Source organism: Diceros bicornis, chromosome 28, assembly GCF_020826845.1.
Source record: "Diceros bicornis minor isolate mBicDic1 chromosome 28, mDicBic1.mat.cur, whole genome shotgun sequence".
Lineage (NCBI taxonomy): Eukaryota > Metazoa > Chordata > Mammalia > Perissodactyla > Rhinocerotidae > Diceros > Diceros bicornis.
The window spans coordinates 40,457,210-40,471,611 of NC_080767.1; the positions used below are offsets into that span (position 1 = coordinate 40,457,210).

The 14,402-nt window shown below is 58.1% G+C and overlaps 2 protein-coding genes across 4 annotated transcripts in view; both read left to right on the forward strand.

Moving 5' to 3' along the window:
- Nucleotides 1-2,413, forward strand: part of ADAMTS13 (ADAM metallopeptidase with thrombospondin type 1 motif 13) — a 37,111-nt gene extending 34,698 nt beyond the window's left edge. The window contains exons 30-31 of the mRNA XM_058524686.1: nucleotides 1,081-1,265; nucleotides 1,904-2,413. Coding sequence (XP_058380669.1) covers nucleotides 1,081-1,265; nucleotides 1,904-2,089 — 371 coding nt within the window. The 3' untranslated portion in view covers nucleotides 2,090-2,413. The remainder of the gene's footprint in view (nucleotides 1-1,080; nucleotides 1,266-1,903) is intronic.
- Nucleotides 2,414-3,032: 619 nt separating this feature from the next.
- Nucleotides 3,033-14,256, forward strand: CACFD1 (calcium channel flower domain containing 1). Of its 3 annotated transcripts, none has more exons than XM_058524422.1 (5): nucleotides 3,033-3,193; nucleotides 6,498-6,570; nucleotides 8,178-8,303; nucleotides 11,295-11,402; nucleotides 11,916-14,256. In XM_058524422.1, exons 1-5 carry the CDS (start codon nucleotides 3,073-3,075, stop codon nucleotides 12,004-12,006), a joined length of 519 nt encoding a protein of 172 aa, XP_058380405.1. In that variant the 5' UTR covers nucleotides 3,033-3,072; the 3' UTR covers nucleotides 12,007-14,256. The 3 variants fall into 3 exon arrangements, with proteins under 3 accessions (XP_058380405.1, XP_058380404.1, XP_058380403.1); XM_058524421.1 differs by lacking the exon at nucleotides 3,033-3,193 and adding an exon at nucleotides 3,401-6,143 and having other exon boundaries at nucleotides 6,313-6,570; XM_058524420.1 differs by lacking the exon at nucleotides 3,033-3,193 and having other exon boundaries at nucleotides 3,401-6,570.
- Nucleotides 14,257-14,402: the final 146 nt, after the last annotated feature.

The window sequence follows — 14,402 nt, forward strand, 5'->3', positions numbered from 1 at the left end:
AGGCAGACTGGGAGCCGACTGAGAATAAAGAAGCCGTGCCTTCCCGGGTACCCCCAACACCCCTGCCCCAGGGTGGCCGGTGTCAGTCTGCGTGCGCAGTCAGGATGAGGGCCCGGGAAGTGTGCTGCAGTGAGACAGGTGGACGTGGGACTCCGGCCACATCCTCACCCCTCCCTTCAGGCCACCACAGCCCCACGCCCTGGTACTCAGGTCCTTCAAGATCCTTTAAGGTCCTTCTGTGAGCCACGGTCTCCAGCCCTGTTCCGGGGCACTGTCCTCTTGGCTCATCATCTGCAGAACAGGGTGTGTGTGTGCATGCTTTCACATGCCTGCATGCACATGCACACCTCGTGTAGACGATGGCATCCCAGAGACCCCTGTTTTGCCCCACCAGTGTCCTCAGATAGCCCTCTAGGTTGCTTCAGGGGGATTGCCCTCTCCCCAGCTGGCTGAAGGTGGCTTTCCCAGCCAGTTCCAGAGGCTTCCTGCTCCCCCCAGGCCTCTGAATAGTGGGACACTAGGGGGCTTCTTCCTCCACAGAGATTTGAGGCCGTCTCCCATGCCCCTCAGCGTGGAACTGGGCTGGTATCCCAGCGCACAGGTGCCCAGCGGTCAAGGGGCCGGCCGCCTTCTCATCGCTCCTCACTTCCCAGCCTCCCCACGTGCAGGAGCCTGCCTCGAGGGAGGCCCAGGAGGCGCAGGCAGGACGTGCTCCAGGGGGCTCCTGAAAATGGCAGTGGCCTTTGTGCCAGGCTCAGTGTTGAGCACTTTTGCACGTGTGGCTTTGTTGACTGCTCCTAAAAACTGCCCTGCCCAGCGTGTGCTCGTTACCTTCACTTTACAGAGGAGGGAACCGAACCTCAGAGCATTTAAAGCCTTCACCTGGGGTCACACAGCCGGGAAGTGGTAGAGGTGGGGTTCAGTGGGGGCTTCTGCCTGGGAGCCCCGATCTTGACCACAGTGCTGTACTGGCCCCCAGCTGTGAGCTACCCTGGCCTCTGGCATTAGTGGTCTTTCTGGGGGGCTCCTATGTCCCTGAGGTGGTCCACACCGGGTCCATCCACCTGCTCTCCCCTGCAGATTGTGACATGCAGCTCTTTGGACCCCGGGGTGAAATCGTGAGCCCATCGATGAGTGCAGATGGGAGGAATGTGGGGGGCTGCCGTGTCTTTATCAACGTGGCTCCCCGGGCCCGGATTGCCATCCGTGCCCTGGCCACCGACGGGGGCAGCAGAACCGAGGGAGCTGATGCCAGCTACATCTTGGTGAGGCTACCAGGATGGGGACAGGAAGGGGCTGACTTTTGCTATGATTCTGGACAGCTGTCCTGGGAGACAGGGACCAGGGGTGCTGGGCTAGAGGACCCCCGGAGTTTACTTCAGACCAAAAGCCTCAAAATCATTAGTGAAAGAATGGGAGAAAAGAGTTTCCTCCACTTATTCACTACCAAATGTTTTTTGCACTCCCTACGAGAGTGAAATAGAAAAGACCCTTCTGATGTAGACTGCCGGTTAACCCAGGGTGAAAGCATGATGTTAGACCCTGATGTAACTTCACCAGGAGAACAGGCCAACCCCTCCCCCCATGAGGTTTCCTGTGTTCTGGGAGAACTTCCTCTGCAAGGTATCAACGTCCCTGGAGGATGCATTCTGGCCTCTGGAATGAGACAGACCTGGGCTCAAATCCCAGCTCTGCCACACTGGCTGTGTATCTTTGGGGGAAGTGGTACAACTTCTCTGAGCCTCAGTTTCCTGGGTAGAATAATAGTGTCTTCCTGATAGGGCTGTTTTGTGAGGATTAAATGTGAGCCTCAGTGCATGATACCTTGTATATTCAGGGCTCCATGAATGCTAGCTAATAATCATATGTGGCCGGTCCTTTGGGGCTGCCCCTTTCCTCCCAGATCCGGGACATCCACAGCCTGAGGACGACGACCTTCCGTGGGCAACAGGCGCTCTACTGGGAGTCAGAGGGCAGCCAAGCCGAGATGGAGTTCAGCCAGGGCTTCCTGGAGGCACAGGCCAGCCTGCGGGGCCAGTACTGGACCCTCCGACCTGGAGCTCAGAAGCCCGGCAGGACCCTGCCCTAGCTTCCTCTCCAAGCGCATCCCTCAGTTGATGCGAGGGCGCGGTGGGATGCCTTCTCCCAAGCCTGGAAGGGAAGGAAGGAACCTGACATTTATGAGCGCCTGTTAGGTGCCTGGCCAGCCCTGGAGGGTTGACTCTGGTCTCTGAGTGCTTTCCAATTTGAATTCCCTCCAATCTTAAGTATTTCCTCTAGGGCCTCCTTCAACGGGCAAAAGGCTGGGAGGTAGAAGGGGGGACTCTCCAGAAAGGCAGCCCCCAGCCCCTCGGGTACCAATAAACGGAACATGCGGTCTGAGTAGCGTTTTCCTCACATAACCTGTCAAATCTGCCTTGAAAACCCACCCCACGGCATGGCGGGGATTTCCTGGCCGCGGTCGGGCTCCAGACCCATTTCTGACCTGACCAAGCCCCTCGCCACCTCTAGAGGTCGTCTTCCTATCTGGGACAAGGAGAGGCGAGGGCGCGTGGAGTTACGATTGGGCCCTGATACTGGCGCACCTGTTAATTCTCTGCGAAGCCCCGCCCCTATACCTGTCCGGGTGGGAGGATTTGACCACCTGGGAGTCCTGCTCCGCCAGGACCCGCCCCCTATGCTAATGAGCGCAAGCCCTACGGGGGTACCTCCGCACAGCCCCGCGAGCCCCGCCCCTATGCTAGTGAGCACGAACCTCGGGCACGCCTCTTGGCGGCCCAACAAGCTCCGCCCCTATGCTAATAAGCGCGAGCCCTGCGGGCGTATCTCGTTGCGGTCCCACACCCTATGCTAATGAGCCCGAGCCTCCTCGGGCGCACCTCTTGGAGAACCAGCAAGCCCCGCCCCTATGTTAATGAGCCCGAGCCACCTCGGGCACACCTCACTGGGCCCCGCAAGCCCCGCCCCTGCGTTAACGAGCGGCCGCCTCTCCCACAAGGCAGCGCGCAGGGCCGACGCGGCCGCCTCCGGAGCCCTTTGTGAGGGTGCCGGGCAGCGCCGGACGGCGGCACCATGAGCGGCTCGGTCGGGGCGGCGGCGGCGTCCGTCAGCTCCGCGCAGCCCGCGCAGGAGGAGGGCATGACGTGGTGGTACCGCTGGCTGTGTCGCCTGTCGGGGGTGCTGGGGGCCGTCTGTGAGTACCCGGCTCAGGGGAGGGGCGACCCCGCCGCCTGCCGCGCATGCGCGCCCGGCCCCGCCCCTGCCGCGGTCCCCCGCGGGAGGGGGACCGGGGGAAAAGATCCAGGGGAAGGGGACCCACGGAGAGGGACCCGGGGGTAGGAGCCGGCGGGGAGGTGACCCGCGGGGAGAGACCCGCGGGAAGGGACCCGTGTGGGACCGGGGTGCGCGGCGGGCGCCCCTGCGGTGGTTGTGGTCGCCGGCCCGCAGCCTGGGCTCCTGGTTCTGGGGCTGGGCTGGCAGCTCTGGGGACGTTCCAGGAGGGAACATGAACGTCCGCGGGGAGCGCTGCACTCGACACGGCCCAGTCACTGCCGCTGCGCGCCTCCTCCGGGCGTAAGGACAGTGCGGCACCTCCTCCAGGGCTTTCCGGGATTGCTCAGATGCTGCCTGTAAGGCGCCGGCTCGGCCTGGGGAGGCAGCTCGCCTGTTGACTTGGGCGTGGATGGGGGCTGCAGCCGCCTTAACCTTTGGGCCGAGGTTGTTTACAAGTGGGGCGGGTGCAGGTCTGGTCAAATTTCCTGAGTATCGGGTGGTGCCAGGGGACAGGTGGTCCCCGAGGGAGGGCCGGGCAGTGAGCTGAGGGAGGTGGCCTCTGCTCTGGGTCCTCACTGTCCACTTGGAGGCCAGTGTGTTCTCTCTGCTGTCAGCTCTCCCTTCTGCTGTCAGCTCTGCCCCAGCCATGTCTCATCTTCCCGTCTTCTACCTCCCAACCCCATCCTGGATGCACACCCTGACCTCAAGTTTCCTGGGAAGCCAGGCTCTTTTAGCACAAGCCCCCAAAAGGACATAAATGGGAAGGCAGATCGCTACGTAAGTAAAGTAATGATCATATGGCAGGCCTCCCAAAAGCAAACCTAAGTTTGTTTGAACGGCTTTCTCTCTCCTTCCTGCTGCCCTCAACACTGCGAATTACTGGAGTGGCAGAGGCCACAGCGGGAGGTCTTAGAAAGGGCATGTCTGTCGGGAAAGTCTTGGGGATTGAGCAGTGTCTGCCTGGCACAGAGCGCTGAGGCCAGGGTAGGGCAGACCTGATCAGATCTGCCAGAAGTATCACCTTTTCAGGGTCCCCTTCCAAGCCCACAGTCCTCCTAGGTGGGTGGAGGCTGGAAGAAGTTCAGGCGGGACTGCAGAATTAGGAGTGTGCTGTTCTGGCAGAGCACACCTTTATCCAGAGTTGATAATGGGACAGGCCCTCCAGTCACAAAAAGGCCCTGAGTCCCTGTCACTGCTGTCCAGAGAAAGCACGTTTTTGACTTTGTGGAGAGACTGGTGGCTCGAGGTCAGGCTGTAGATGTGATCCTCTCCAGTTTGGTTGGCTGTTTCCCTGCAGATCAGAGTGGGGGTGCTGTGGGGAGGGACAGTGGTCAGTGGGAGAAAGGAAAGGTCCTGACTGTGGCCCATGGGCCCTCCCCCTCCCTCCATCTTGGAGTCAGCGGCCCTGCCGACTCCCTGGTTAACCCTGGTGTCCCATCCGGTTCTGTGCCTCTCAGAGTGGGGCGCCTGGGCTGCCCCAGGAGTTCATGGTGTTGGGACTACAGATGAAGCTTCACGAGAGACTTGTGGCGTCGGTGTCACCTGCAGATTTGGGGGAGTGATTGTTATGTGGGTACCACATAGTATGTTACAGGGTGAAGGCAAAGCACACGGGAGTGTTAGAGATGAAACGGGAGTTCAGATGAGGGTTGTGCTTCTGGCCTGTCACTTTGGGAGTAGTGTCACCCTCCTCTGTGGTGGGGGGCCTCGGAGAGGCATTTATTCTGGGTCCTAACAGTCATGTGGAGGCAATAGCTTGGGAGGAGAGAGGATTGCATGGGACACATCCCTCAGCTCGAGCATTGGGGACCCCGAGGGGACATCCTCCAGCCCTCGATTGTTAAGGGACTCCTGGCTGGAGCCTGTTTGTCTGGGTTGAAATGTGGTCCCACCACAAGGCTGGCTGTTGGTAGGACAGTGGGGGTCAGGTGGGAGTTGGAGGTGAAATGCTGACTGCAGCAGGAGGTGTAGGCCAGCTGTCAGGTGAGACGGCGCAACCGACAGGCAGGCGGAAGCGGTATCATCTCGTGGACACTTACATCTGTGGCCCTGGGGAACCTTGCTGCCCGAGTGCGTATGTGACGTGTCCAGGACAAGTGCCGCCTTTTTAGTAGGCAGAAAGCATATCTGTGGTTTAAGGAGACCTTGGGGGGCGCCCGAGGGCAGTCCCATTGCGGTGGGCTCACTTCCTCTGGTTTCCTCCTCCATTGCTGCTATCTGCTTGGGTTACACGGGAAAACAGCAGGAGAATCCAGGCCGTATCGAGGATCGGGTGCAGAGGAGCTGCTGCAAGTTTAATGAACTGGTTGCTAATTGCTGCCTCAGAGGCTCCAGCTTCCTGCCTTGCCCCAGCCATGGCCTAGGCTTGCTTCCTGCCCAGCAGCCAGCTCTCTGGACCTGCCTGGCAGGCTCCCAGAGTTCTTGGTGAAGCCAGGCTGTGGGTAGAGGAAGGATGTGAGTGTGGCAGACCCTGCCCGTGGGAGCAGTGGGGAGGGGTGGGCAAGGCTCCACATTTGGGGTATAGGAGAAGCCACTTTGAGGGGTAGAAGAGGATGTGTCCCTCGTGGTTGTGGCCCCTTGGTATTTTAGGGTAGGTGGGCTGGGCTGTGGGCCTTACCTGTGTGCAGGAGAGAAAACAGGCCTAGAATGGTGGAGAGAACATACCCAAGGTCCCTCGGCAGGTGTGGGAGTCAGCTGGAATTGTGACCCAGGTCTACCCGGTCCCGATTTCTGTTCTGAGAGAGGCAGCCCTTTCCCAACCCAAGTTCAAGCCATGTTTCCCGAGTTAGAGGACTCCTGTGAATGGTGATGCCTGGCCTGGCCTGAGCCCTTCGGAGACATTCTCTCTTTTATCCTAACCACCTTGCAAGGTGGGTATTGGTACAGCAGGGGCTCTGAGGGTGGCTCTCTAAGCCCTGGAGTAAAGAGAGGGTGACAGGCCCTCGCAGCTGCTGGGCCGAGCTCTGAGATCCAGCCGCACTCTTGCTGTGGGGCCGGGGGCCACCGCTTCACCTGAGTCTGTCTTCTCACCTGTGACAGGGAGCAGTTGTGTCAGCCTTACTTGTCTCAGATGGCGGGGGACGCTTCTGGGTGCTGTGGAAGAACCAGATGCTGGCTGTCGGCAGGGACTTGCATGGTTTCACAAGCCGTCTCCCCAGGTGGCCTTCCCAGCAGCCTGTGTCCCGCCCTCCCTGCTAATTCCTGCCGTGTCTCTTGCTTTCAAGCTTGCGCCATCTCCGGCCTCTTCAACTGCATCACCATCCACCCTCTGAACATCGCGGCCGGCGTGTGGATGATGTGAGTAGCCACGTGACTGTCCTGCCTGGTGGGCTGGGGGCACGTGGATCTCTGGCTGCCGTGCAGATCTTCACCTCCTTCCTACCCCACTGTGTTCACTTTTCCTCATCCTCATTAGGGCCAGGGCCAGGGGAGCACCACCCAGGCCTTTATTGGGTGTGGGCCTGAGACCACAAATGTTTCCTGAGTATCTACTGAGTCTACTACCACGGGCCTCGCCTCTGCGAGCTCCTGGGGCCATCCGGGCCGGCCAAGGACGGAGTTGGAGGGACGGTGTCTGATAGGGTTGGAGTCGGGTGCTGAGATCAGGAGATCCAGCTCGGAGGTGGGCAGGCAGTGCCGACCACACACAGGGCAGGGCAGAGTTGGTGTGGGATCAGGCAGTGAGAATGCCCTAGATGAGTTCCCTGCCCACCTCGTGCCAGGACAGCTCGATCCTGTTGGAAGGGAAGGCGGGTGAGAATGGGCCAGTGCAGCTGTGGCTACATCTACCCCCCTGAGGCCTGTGAGAAGTGGCCGTGCACCAAACATTGTCTGTGTCCATGTGGGGCTTGGTCTGGGAGGGGCACAGAGAGGGACAAGAGGCCATCCAGCCCTCAGAGAACTCAGGCCAGGAGTGAGGCTTCGAGGCCTGCTGTGGGCACAGAGCCCTATGCTGGCCAGAGGCAGTAGGGACGGGGATCACAGGGGAGAGGCACTGGACCTGGGCTTCGGGGGGCAGCATCAGGAGACTGGCCGGCTTAGATGTGGAAGGATTGGCTGAGCATGAGCGAGTGTCGCGTTGGGAGGACTGGCCCCTGAGGGTCACTAGATGCTGGCGGTGTGCGGGAGGCCTGGGGGCAGCGTTAGTTGTGCAGAGAGTTCCTGCTCTGGGGTGCGAGTGGATTCTTGGGGCGCCCTGAGCCTGCGTTTTAGTCAGACAAGGTGATGAGGGCACTTTCCCCCAGGCTTGGGGGTGGATGGAAGGGCCCGGCAGGCTGTAAGGGCCCAGTGTCCGGTAACTGCGACTCTTACCCGGTCACGGAGAACACAAGGACTGGAGCAGGCACCCTCAGTCAGCCGGGCCTTGGCTGGCCCCAGCCCCAGCAGGGGGGCTGCACTAAAGCGCTTGCTGAGTTCCCTCCTCCTGGCGCGGTGGCCTGCCTGAGGGCAGGGCTGTGTCAGCCCTCAGCGACTGTTTGTGGACTGACTGAGCGGCCCTGGGGACAGCTTTCTCAGCACTGATGGTGACGTGGTGATGATAGCAATAATGCTGACAGTCGACAGAGCTGCGGGCCAGCTCTCTGCAGAATGCTCCGCGTGGAGGAACTTGGCTCCTGCTCACAGCAGTGCCGTGCAGTGCCTCGATGCAGGGGGTCTTGTTTCCCCCTTCACAGACGAGAGTGATAAAGTTCAATAAGGGAGACTGCTGTGTGGGGAGCAGCCGAGGAGTGGTGACATGTTCAGCTGGTTTGTTCGGCAGAGGCTCTGAGAGGGAGAAACGGGTGTCCTGGAGAGGAGGGGCGGGGTGAGGAGGGAGGAGTGGCATTCTGGTAGTGCTGGTGCCCGGAACTGCCCCTTCCCCCAGGATTGTCAGCCTGCCGCTCTTCTCTCCCTTGCCGCTCCAGCATGAACGCCTTCATCCTGTTGCTCTGTGAGGCGCCCTTCTGCTGCCAGTTCGTCGAGTTCGCAAACATGGTAGCAGAGAAGGTGGACCGGCTGCGCTCCTGGCAGAAGGCTGTCTTCTACTGCGGGTGAGGGGCCTCTGGGGCAGGGCTGGGGTGGCTAGGAGGTCTCACCCTCGAGGGCCCCTGACAGGGTTCCCCAAAACACTACTGCCTCTGTGACCCGAAGGGCACGTGACGGTGTTGGCGAGGGTGAGGGGATACAGGTGCATTCCTGTACTCTCGGTTGAGGTTTAAACTGGAGTGGCCTTTGTGCAGAGCTATTGATGATAGCTGCTACACGTGTGACCCAGTGATTCTGCATCTGGGAATTTACCCACACCTCAGTCCTACAGGATGCAGACAGGAGATGTAGATGCCTTGCAGCATTGTGTGTACAGAGAGAAATGACCAACACCTGGAACTTTGGCCCATCACTTGGGAGTCATTAAACAGATTCTGTGTGTGTTTCTGTGCAGCCTTTCAAGAGTGCGGTCAGCCTTTCAAGAGTGCGGTCAGTCGTGTCAGGATTTCCTGACATGAAAGGGAAAAGAGCAAGTCGCAGAACAGAAAATATTGCCTTCCAAATATGCTTTGCTCTTATTTTCCTATTTCTAACAACAAATTCAATATGTAGTACTTCATATCTGAGTTATGAGATTGAACTAATTCAGGATGTGTTTAATACAAGGAAGCTTCTAGAACAGTGCCTGGTGCATAGGAGGCCCTCAACAGCTTCTGGCAGCAGCAACAATAGTTATTATTATCCAGATGATCTTTAGAAATAAATACGGAGGTTTTTATTTCCAAGGTCTTCCCTTCTGGAGGCCCAGTAGTTTTGACATCAGACCACAAGCTGCGTGCTCAGGGCCTGAGCCCTTACCACTGTGTCTAAATCACAGAGGAAGGCCGGATCACAAGAGGTCACACATCATTGCATCCTTGCTCTTGCTTTTTCAAAAATGTACTTTTGAAATGCTAACAGTAATATGTGTTCATTAAAAATAATTTGGAAAATAGAAGATTCTTGCCCAAACCCCGCTACCTGTTAACATTTTGATATGTGTCCTTTCAGTCTGTCCTCAGGCATTTTTTAAAACCTGTTTCTTAACACAGTTATAACCATTATAAGTAAATTTGTATCCTGCTTTTTTTCCACTTAATGTCATGATATAAACATTTTCAGTATCACCACAAAGACTTTGTAAGATTATTTGTAATGTTAGGAATATTTATTCCACTGGATATATCATGCTTTTCTTAATTTGTAAACTGCTGTAAATCAAGCTGTGATGAACAGCTATGTGCTGAAACTTTCTCTGTGTTGATGATGATCCTCTTGAGGCTATATTTCCAGGTGTGGAATTATAAGGTCGGAGATTACGATCATTTACAGGATTTCAATGCGGGACTAAATTGCTTTCCAGAGAGGTTATCTGAGTCTCTCTCCCTCTCCATCGTCCCGAGCTGGGTACCATTTTCACATTTGTATCTGTATCTAAGAGGTGAAATAATTTTCCATGTTTTTTACCAATTGCATTTTCTCTTTTGAAAATGGTCTAGTTTACTCATTACCTATTGGCATTTTAATGTTTGCTTAGCAAGTTATATGTGTTTTTCATAATAACGATTTCTTAATCCTTTGTTATATTTCCTGCAAATATTTTTGCAGCCAATTGTTTGCCTTTAATTTTGTTTTGACAGACCTGTGGTCTTTTTTTGTTTTCTTTGTAATTTTTATTATTCTTTTATTACTTAGACGTGTATAGCTGCAGTACAACCTCATGGTCACGTGTCCTTCCAGAACGGGAAGGCGGGGAGAACTCAGTTGGTCGAGTCTCGTCCTCCTCCCCTCTGCAGCCAAGTGGCTACAGGCTCAGTCTTAGCTTCTTTGTGTACAGGGTTTGTGTGGCAGGCTGAGGCCGGTGGGGAGCATGGGCAGCCTCGCCCAGGGAAGTGGCGGGACAGTGTGCTGGTCCTCCATTCGCTCGTATTTTCCTGGCCTAGTTGACCCGGAATCACTGCCACTGGGCTGGAAATCCCAGCTAGGATCCAGAGTCAGCCCCCTGGATTCTTTTTTTTTTTGAGGAAGATCAGCCCTGAGCTGACATCCATGCTAATCCTCCTCTTTTTGCTGAGGAAGACCAGCTCTGAGCTAACATCTATTGCCAATCCTCCTCCTCTCTTCCCCCGCCCCCCAAAGCCCCAGTAGATAGTTGTATGTCATAGTTGCACATCCTTCTAGTTGCTGTACGTGGGACGCGGCCTCAGCATGGCCGGAGAAGCGGTGCGTCGGTGCACGCCCGGGATCCGAACCCGGGCCGCCAGTAGTGGAGTGCGCGCGCTTAACCGCTAAGCCACGGGGCCGGCCCTAGCCCCCTGGATTCTTAAGCCAGAGTGGACACCTGCCGCCAGGTGGCGCCAAACCGCAGTTGGGACAAGACAGCTGGGGCTGCCTGTGAGCCAGTTAGCTGCTCCTGGCATGAACCCCGCAGTGAGGAGGCCTGGTGTCTAGTGCAGTTTGATCTTTGGATTTTCCGTATTGACATATGGCTGGTTTTACTGTGCTAATAAGGGCTAACAGTTACTTAGTGCTTATGCTGTTGCAGGCATTGTGTGAAGTAGTAATGTGCCTTACCTCGTTCAGTCTCAAAACCTCTGAGGTTTGATCCTCACTTTACAGTAGAGAGACTGGGTCTCAGAGAAGTTAAGTAACTTGCCCACAGTCACAGAGCTATAAGGGACTGAACTGACACTAGGTGTTCTGGTCTGCCTGTTTTTATGAACAGTGAGGGGTTGGACCATCTTAGTGCTGTTGAATGCTTTGGATGACAGACCCTTTCAAAAATCTAACACAAGCTTTGGGTCCCCTCCCCAGAAAATGCACAGAATTTTACAGATAAGTTCAGGGTTGCCTGAGGACTTTCTCCAGCTGGCTGTGAACCTGTGTCTGGCTGATTTCTGGGGATCCTTCCTGGACCTGGCTGTCTGGGAAGGGAGCTGGAGTGAATCTGGGAAGCCTGGAAGTGGTGTGGTGGCCGCGGGGTGGGAGTGCCCCCTTGACCTCTGCTTCCCCCCTAGGATGGCAGCTGTTCCTGTCGTCATCAGCCTGACCCTGACCACGCTGCTGGGCAACGCCATTGCCTTTGCCACCGGAGTGCTGTACGGACTCTCTGCTCTGGGCAAAAAGTGCGTTTGTGGGTCCCAGCCCCCAGAAGGGATCTTTACTTCTGCCTCGTGAAGTCTCTCAGTGAGGAAGGTCTGAGAGCGGCCCCTGTATCCACTTGTGGAAACTGAGGCCCAGAGACTGTCAGTGACTGGTCAGTGTCTCCAGGGTGTTGAGCTCTAGGGAACGAGACCAGGAGCATTTGTGAAACTTCCCGGCAGTCCAGTTGTGCCTCGTGCCAGCCTGTAGCAGGGATGGCGGGTGTGGCTCTGAGAGCTCTTCCCATCCAGGGCCCACACCTGTCACTGCAGTCAGCTGCCACCCTCTCTCACAGAGCCTGGACTGAGACTCTCCGTCTCCACCCAGCATCCCAGGCAGATGTGTTTCTGCCATCCTAGCAGTAGGGTCTCTGTCTGGGGAAACCAGAAGACACAGCAGGGTCTGCCTGTGTCATAGGCCAGGAATTGGGTGGTGTCTGGGAGGGCTGTGTGCCTGGGGTCTGTCCCCTGTGTGACACTGACTCACTATCTCCCTAGGGGCGACGCAATCTCCTATGCCAGGATCCAGCAGCAGAAGCAGCAGGCGGATGAGGAGAAGCTCACGGACACCCTGGAGGGGGAGCTGTGATGTGGGTTGGGGTGACCCTCCCCTCCCTGCTCACCTCTCTGGCTCTGTGTGAGCATGTGCTGGAGGGACGAGGCCTGGAGCGTTGACCTTGAAGGACAGCCTGGAAGAGGAGCCTCTGTCTGGCTCCCGTCAGCCCCTCTGCCCCAGTCCCTGACCTGGAGGCCTCCTGTCTGCCCTCTCTTCAGATTGGTGTCTCCTGGTTCTGAGCCGGGTGCTGAGGGGCTGGGGTGAGGGCTCTGAGGGCCTTGGCCAGCAGAAAGATCAGCGTGGTGGCAGACAGTGTGAGCCTCGGGGGTGACCCAGGCCACAAGACTTGAGGCAGAGCAGAGCCTGCAGTAGCTCTGCCCAGACAGCCCACCTGGCCCCATGCCTCCCAGCCGGCCTGGCTCGGCCGGAAACAGGCTGCTGGGAGGATTTCGACTTACACAGCTGGGAGAACCACTGGGACCTGCTGAAGGCCTGGGAGGAGCTTCCCCTGGAGATGTTGGTCCTGTCTGGAAGTGGGAGACACGTCATCCAGGCCTGGGCATCGGCCAGAGAGAGCCTCCTCTCAGCTCTGCGGGCAGGAGAGCATCCTGTAGGCTGAGCCGTCTGGGCCTGCCTCTGTCCACCGGTCATCAGGGCAGAGCAGTGTCCTGCCCATGGCTTCCCACCACTGCCCAGCACCCTCCCTGCCCCTCTGTTCTCTGTGAGAGCCCACGGCACTGCCAGGATGTTCCTTGAGTACCCAGAACAGCAGCCGTGGCAGAAGCTGGACAGCTGGCTGGGGACTGCTGCCTCCCCCAGTTCCCCGGAACCTTGGATAAGCCATTCCAGGACATTCCCATGGGCCTGGCCCCCACCGCCCCCTCCAGGCCCTGGTGCTAAGGAAGAGGGGAGGGCAGGCTCCCCCCCGCCCTGTGGGGCTGCCTCTCCACCTCTCTGGTGTGGTCCTGCTCTGTCAGCGGCGGCCCAAGCCCAGTTAGTAAGGGATGTGCTTGACCCATCTCCGGTATTCCTGCCAGCCTGCCCCCGACCCTGCCCTTGGGGAGCTGCCTGCCTTTTGAGAGCTGGGCAGAGGCCAGAGCCACCTCCCCCACTGTGAGCTGTCCCCACTGCTGTGGGAGCCAGGCCTGTGTGGAAGCAGCCTTGCCTGGGCCGTGCACCATCGCCTCCCCCAGCCTCCCTCCACGCCACCATCCCTTCCTTCCAGCTTGTCCACGTCCTTCCACGTCAGCCCATGGGCCACTCTGCCGACTGGCCCTCAGCTGTTAGGTGTCTCCCATGGGACCTGGCCAAGCCTGGGCAGCAGTGGGCTGGTGTGGAGAATGCTCCATCCGGGGCTCAGCTCCCGCTCCTCCTCCCAGGGCCCCAGGCTGGGCCTGCTCCGAGCTCCCAGAGCTCAGGGGCCCATCTTTTGGTGTGGAAACTGCTCCAGGGCTGTGCCCAGGTCTTCCCTTCCCAGAGGGACCTTTCACCTTGGGGGCTACTTAGCATCTGAGGCTGGGAGCGGCAGGTACCGTCCTGAGGACATGTCAGTGGGCTCCTGGCCAGCAGCAGCCCTCCAGGGAGCCCGACCAGGCTGAGCCACAGGTGGCAGGAGCGCCGCAGTATGGCTGGCATGGTGGGACACGTGCCTTCAGGGGTCCTCTGGGGCCACCTTCCTCAGGCGTGCTTGGTTCAAAGGGCTGTGGGCTCTGGGCCTCTCCAGGCCAGTGGGGTGTGTGTGTGTGTCTTGTGTGTGTGCCGTGAATAAGACCTGTCTACCTCCCAGGAGGAGCAAGGGCCCTGCCCGACCCTCTTGGCTCATTCTTATCTAGGAAGTGGGGCTCAGGGTCACTTCTGCCCAGCCCTTCTGCTCCTGCCACATGGGCCTCGCTGACGGGGTTTCCTCGCTGCAGGAGAGGGGGTGGCTGTGTGTCAACGAAGGTTGCACCTCTACTCTGTGGAAATTGGCTGGGTGTTGGGCGGGCCCTACAGTGGGACACAGAGGTGGAAGGACCCTCCACCCCCTCGGTCACAGGCCAGAGCGGGCAGGTGAGTTGCCTGAGTTCCCAGTGAGAGCAGCTGAGCAGTCCTGAGCTGGGACCCTGTCTCCCAGGAGGAGGTCCTGGCTTGCGCGGAATGTCTGTCCAGGTGGTGGAGGGAGCTGAGCCAGTCAGGCTGCCAGGGCCCACCCCTACCTCCATGGGTCGGATTCGGTCCTGTGGTCCTTGTTCCCTCTGTTTAGCGTGTGTTTTGAGCAATAAAGCCTGGCGGTAGTTTCTATGCTCCCTCGTGTTCTCTGCCTGGTACCTTCTCTCTGCCTCCCTGGGCACGGGTCGGGGGGTGGCCATACAGGGGGCCCCGCCTAGGGCAGCAGGCCCTGGTGACCTCGGCTGAGGATTTGGGTCTAGCGTGGCTGATCGGGGGGCTCC

Excerpts from the sequence above, each read along its gene's own strand:
- CACFD1 (XM_058524420.1), top strand. The coding sequence starts at position 6,344 with ATGGCGGGGGACGCTTCTGGGTGCTGTGGAAGAACCAGATGCTGGCTG. Across the intron at positions 6,571-8,177 it reads GCGGCCGGCGTGTGGATGAT|CATGAACGCCTTCATCCTGT; the intron begins GTGAGTAGCCAC and ends TTGCCGCTCCAG. Across the intron at positions 8,304-11,294 it reads AAGGCTGTCTTCTACTGCGG|GATGGCAGCTGTTCCTGTCG; the intron begins GTGAGGGGCCTC and ends CTTCCCCCCTAG.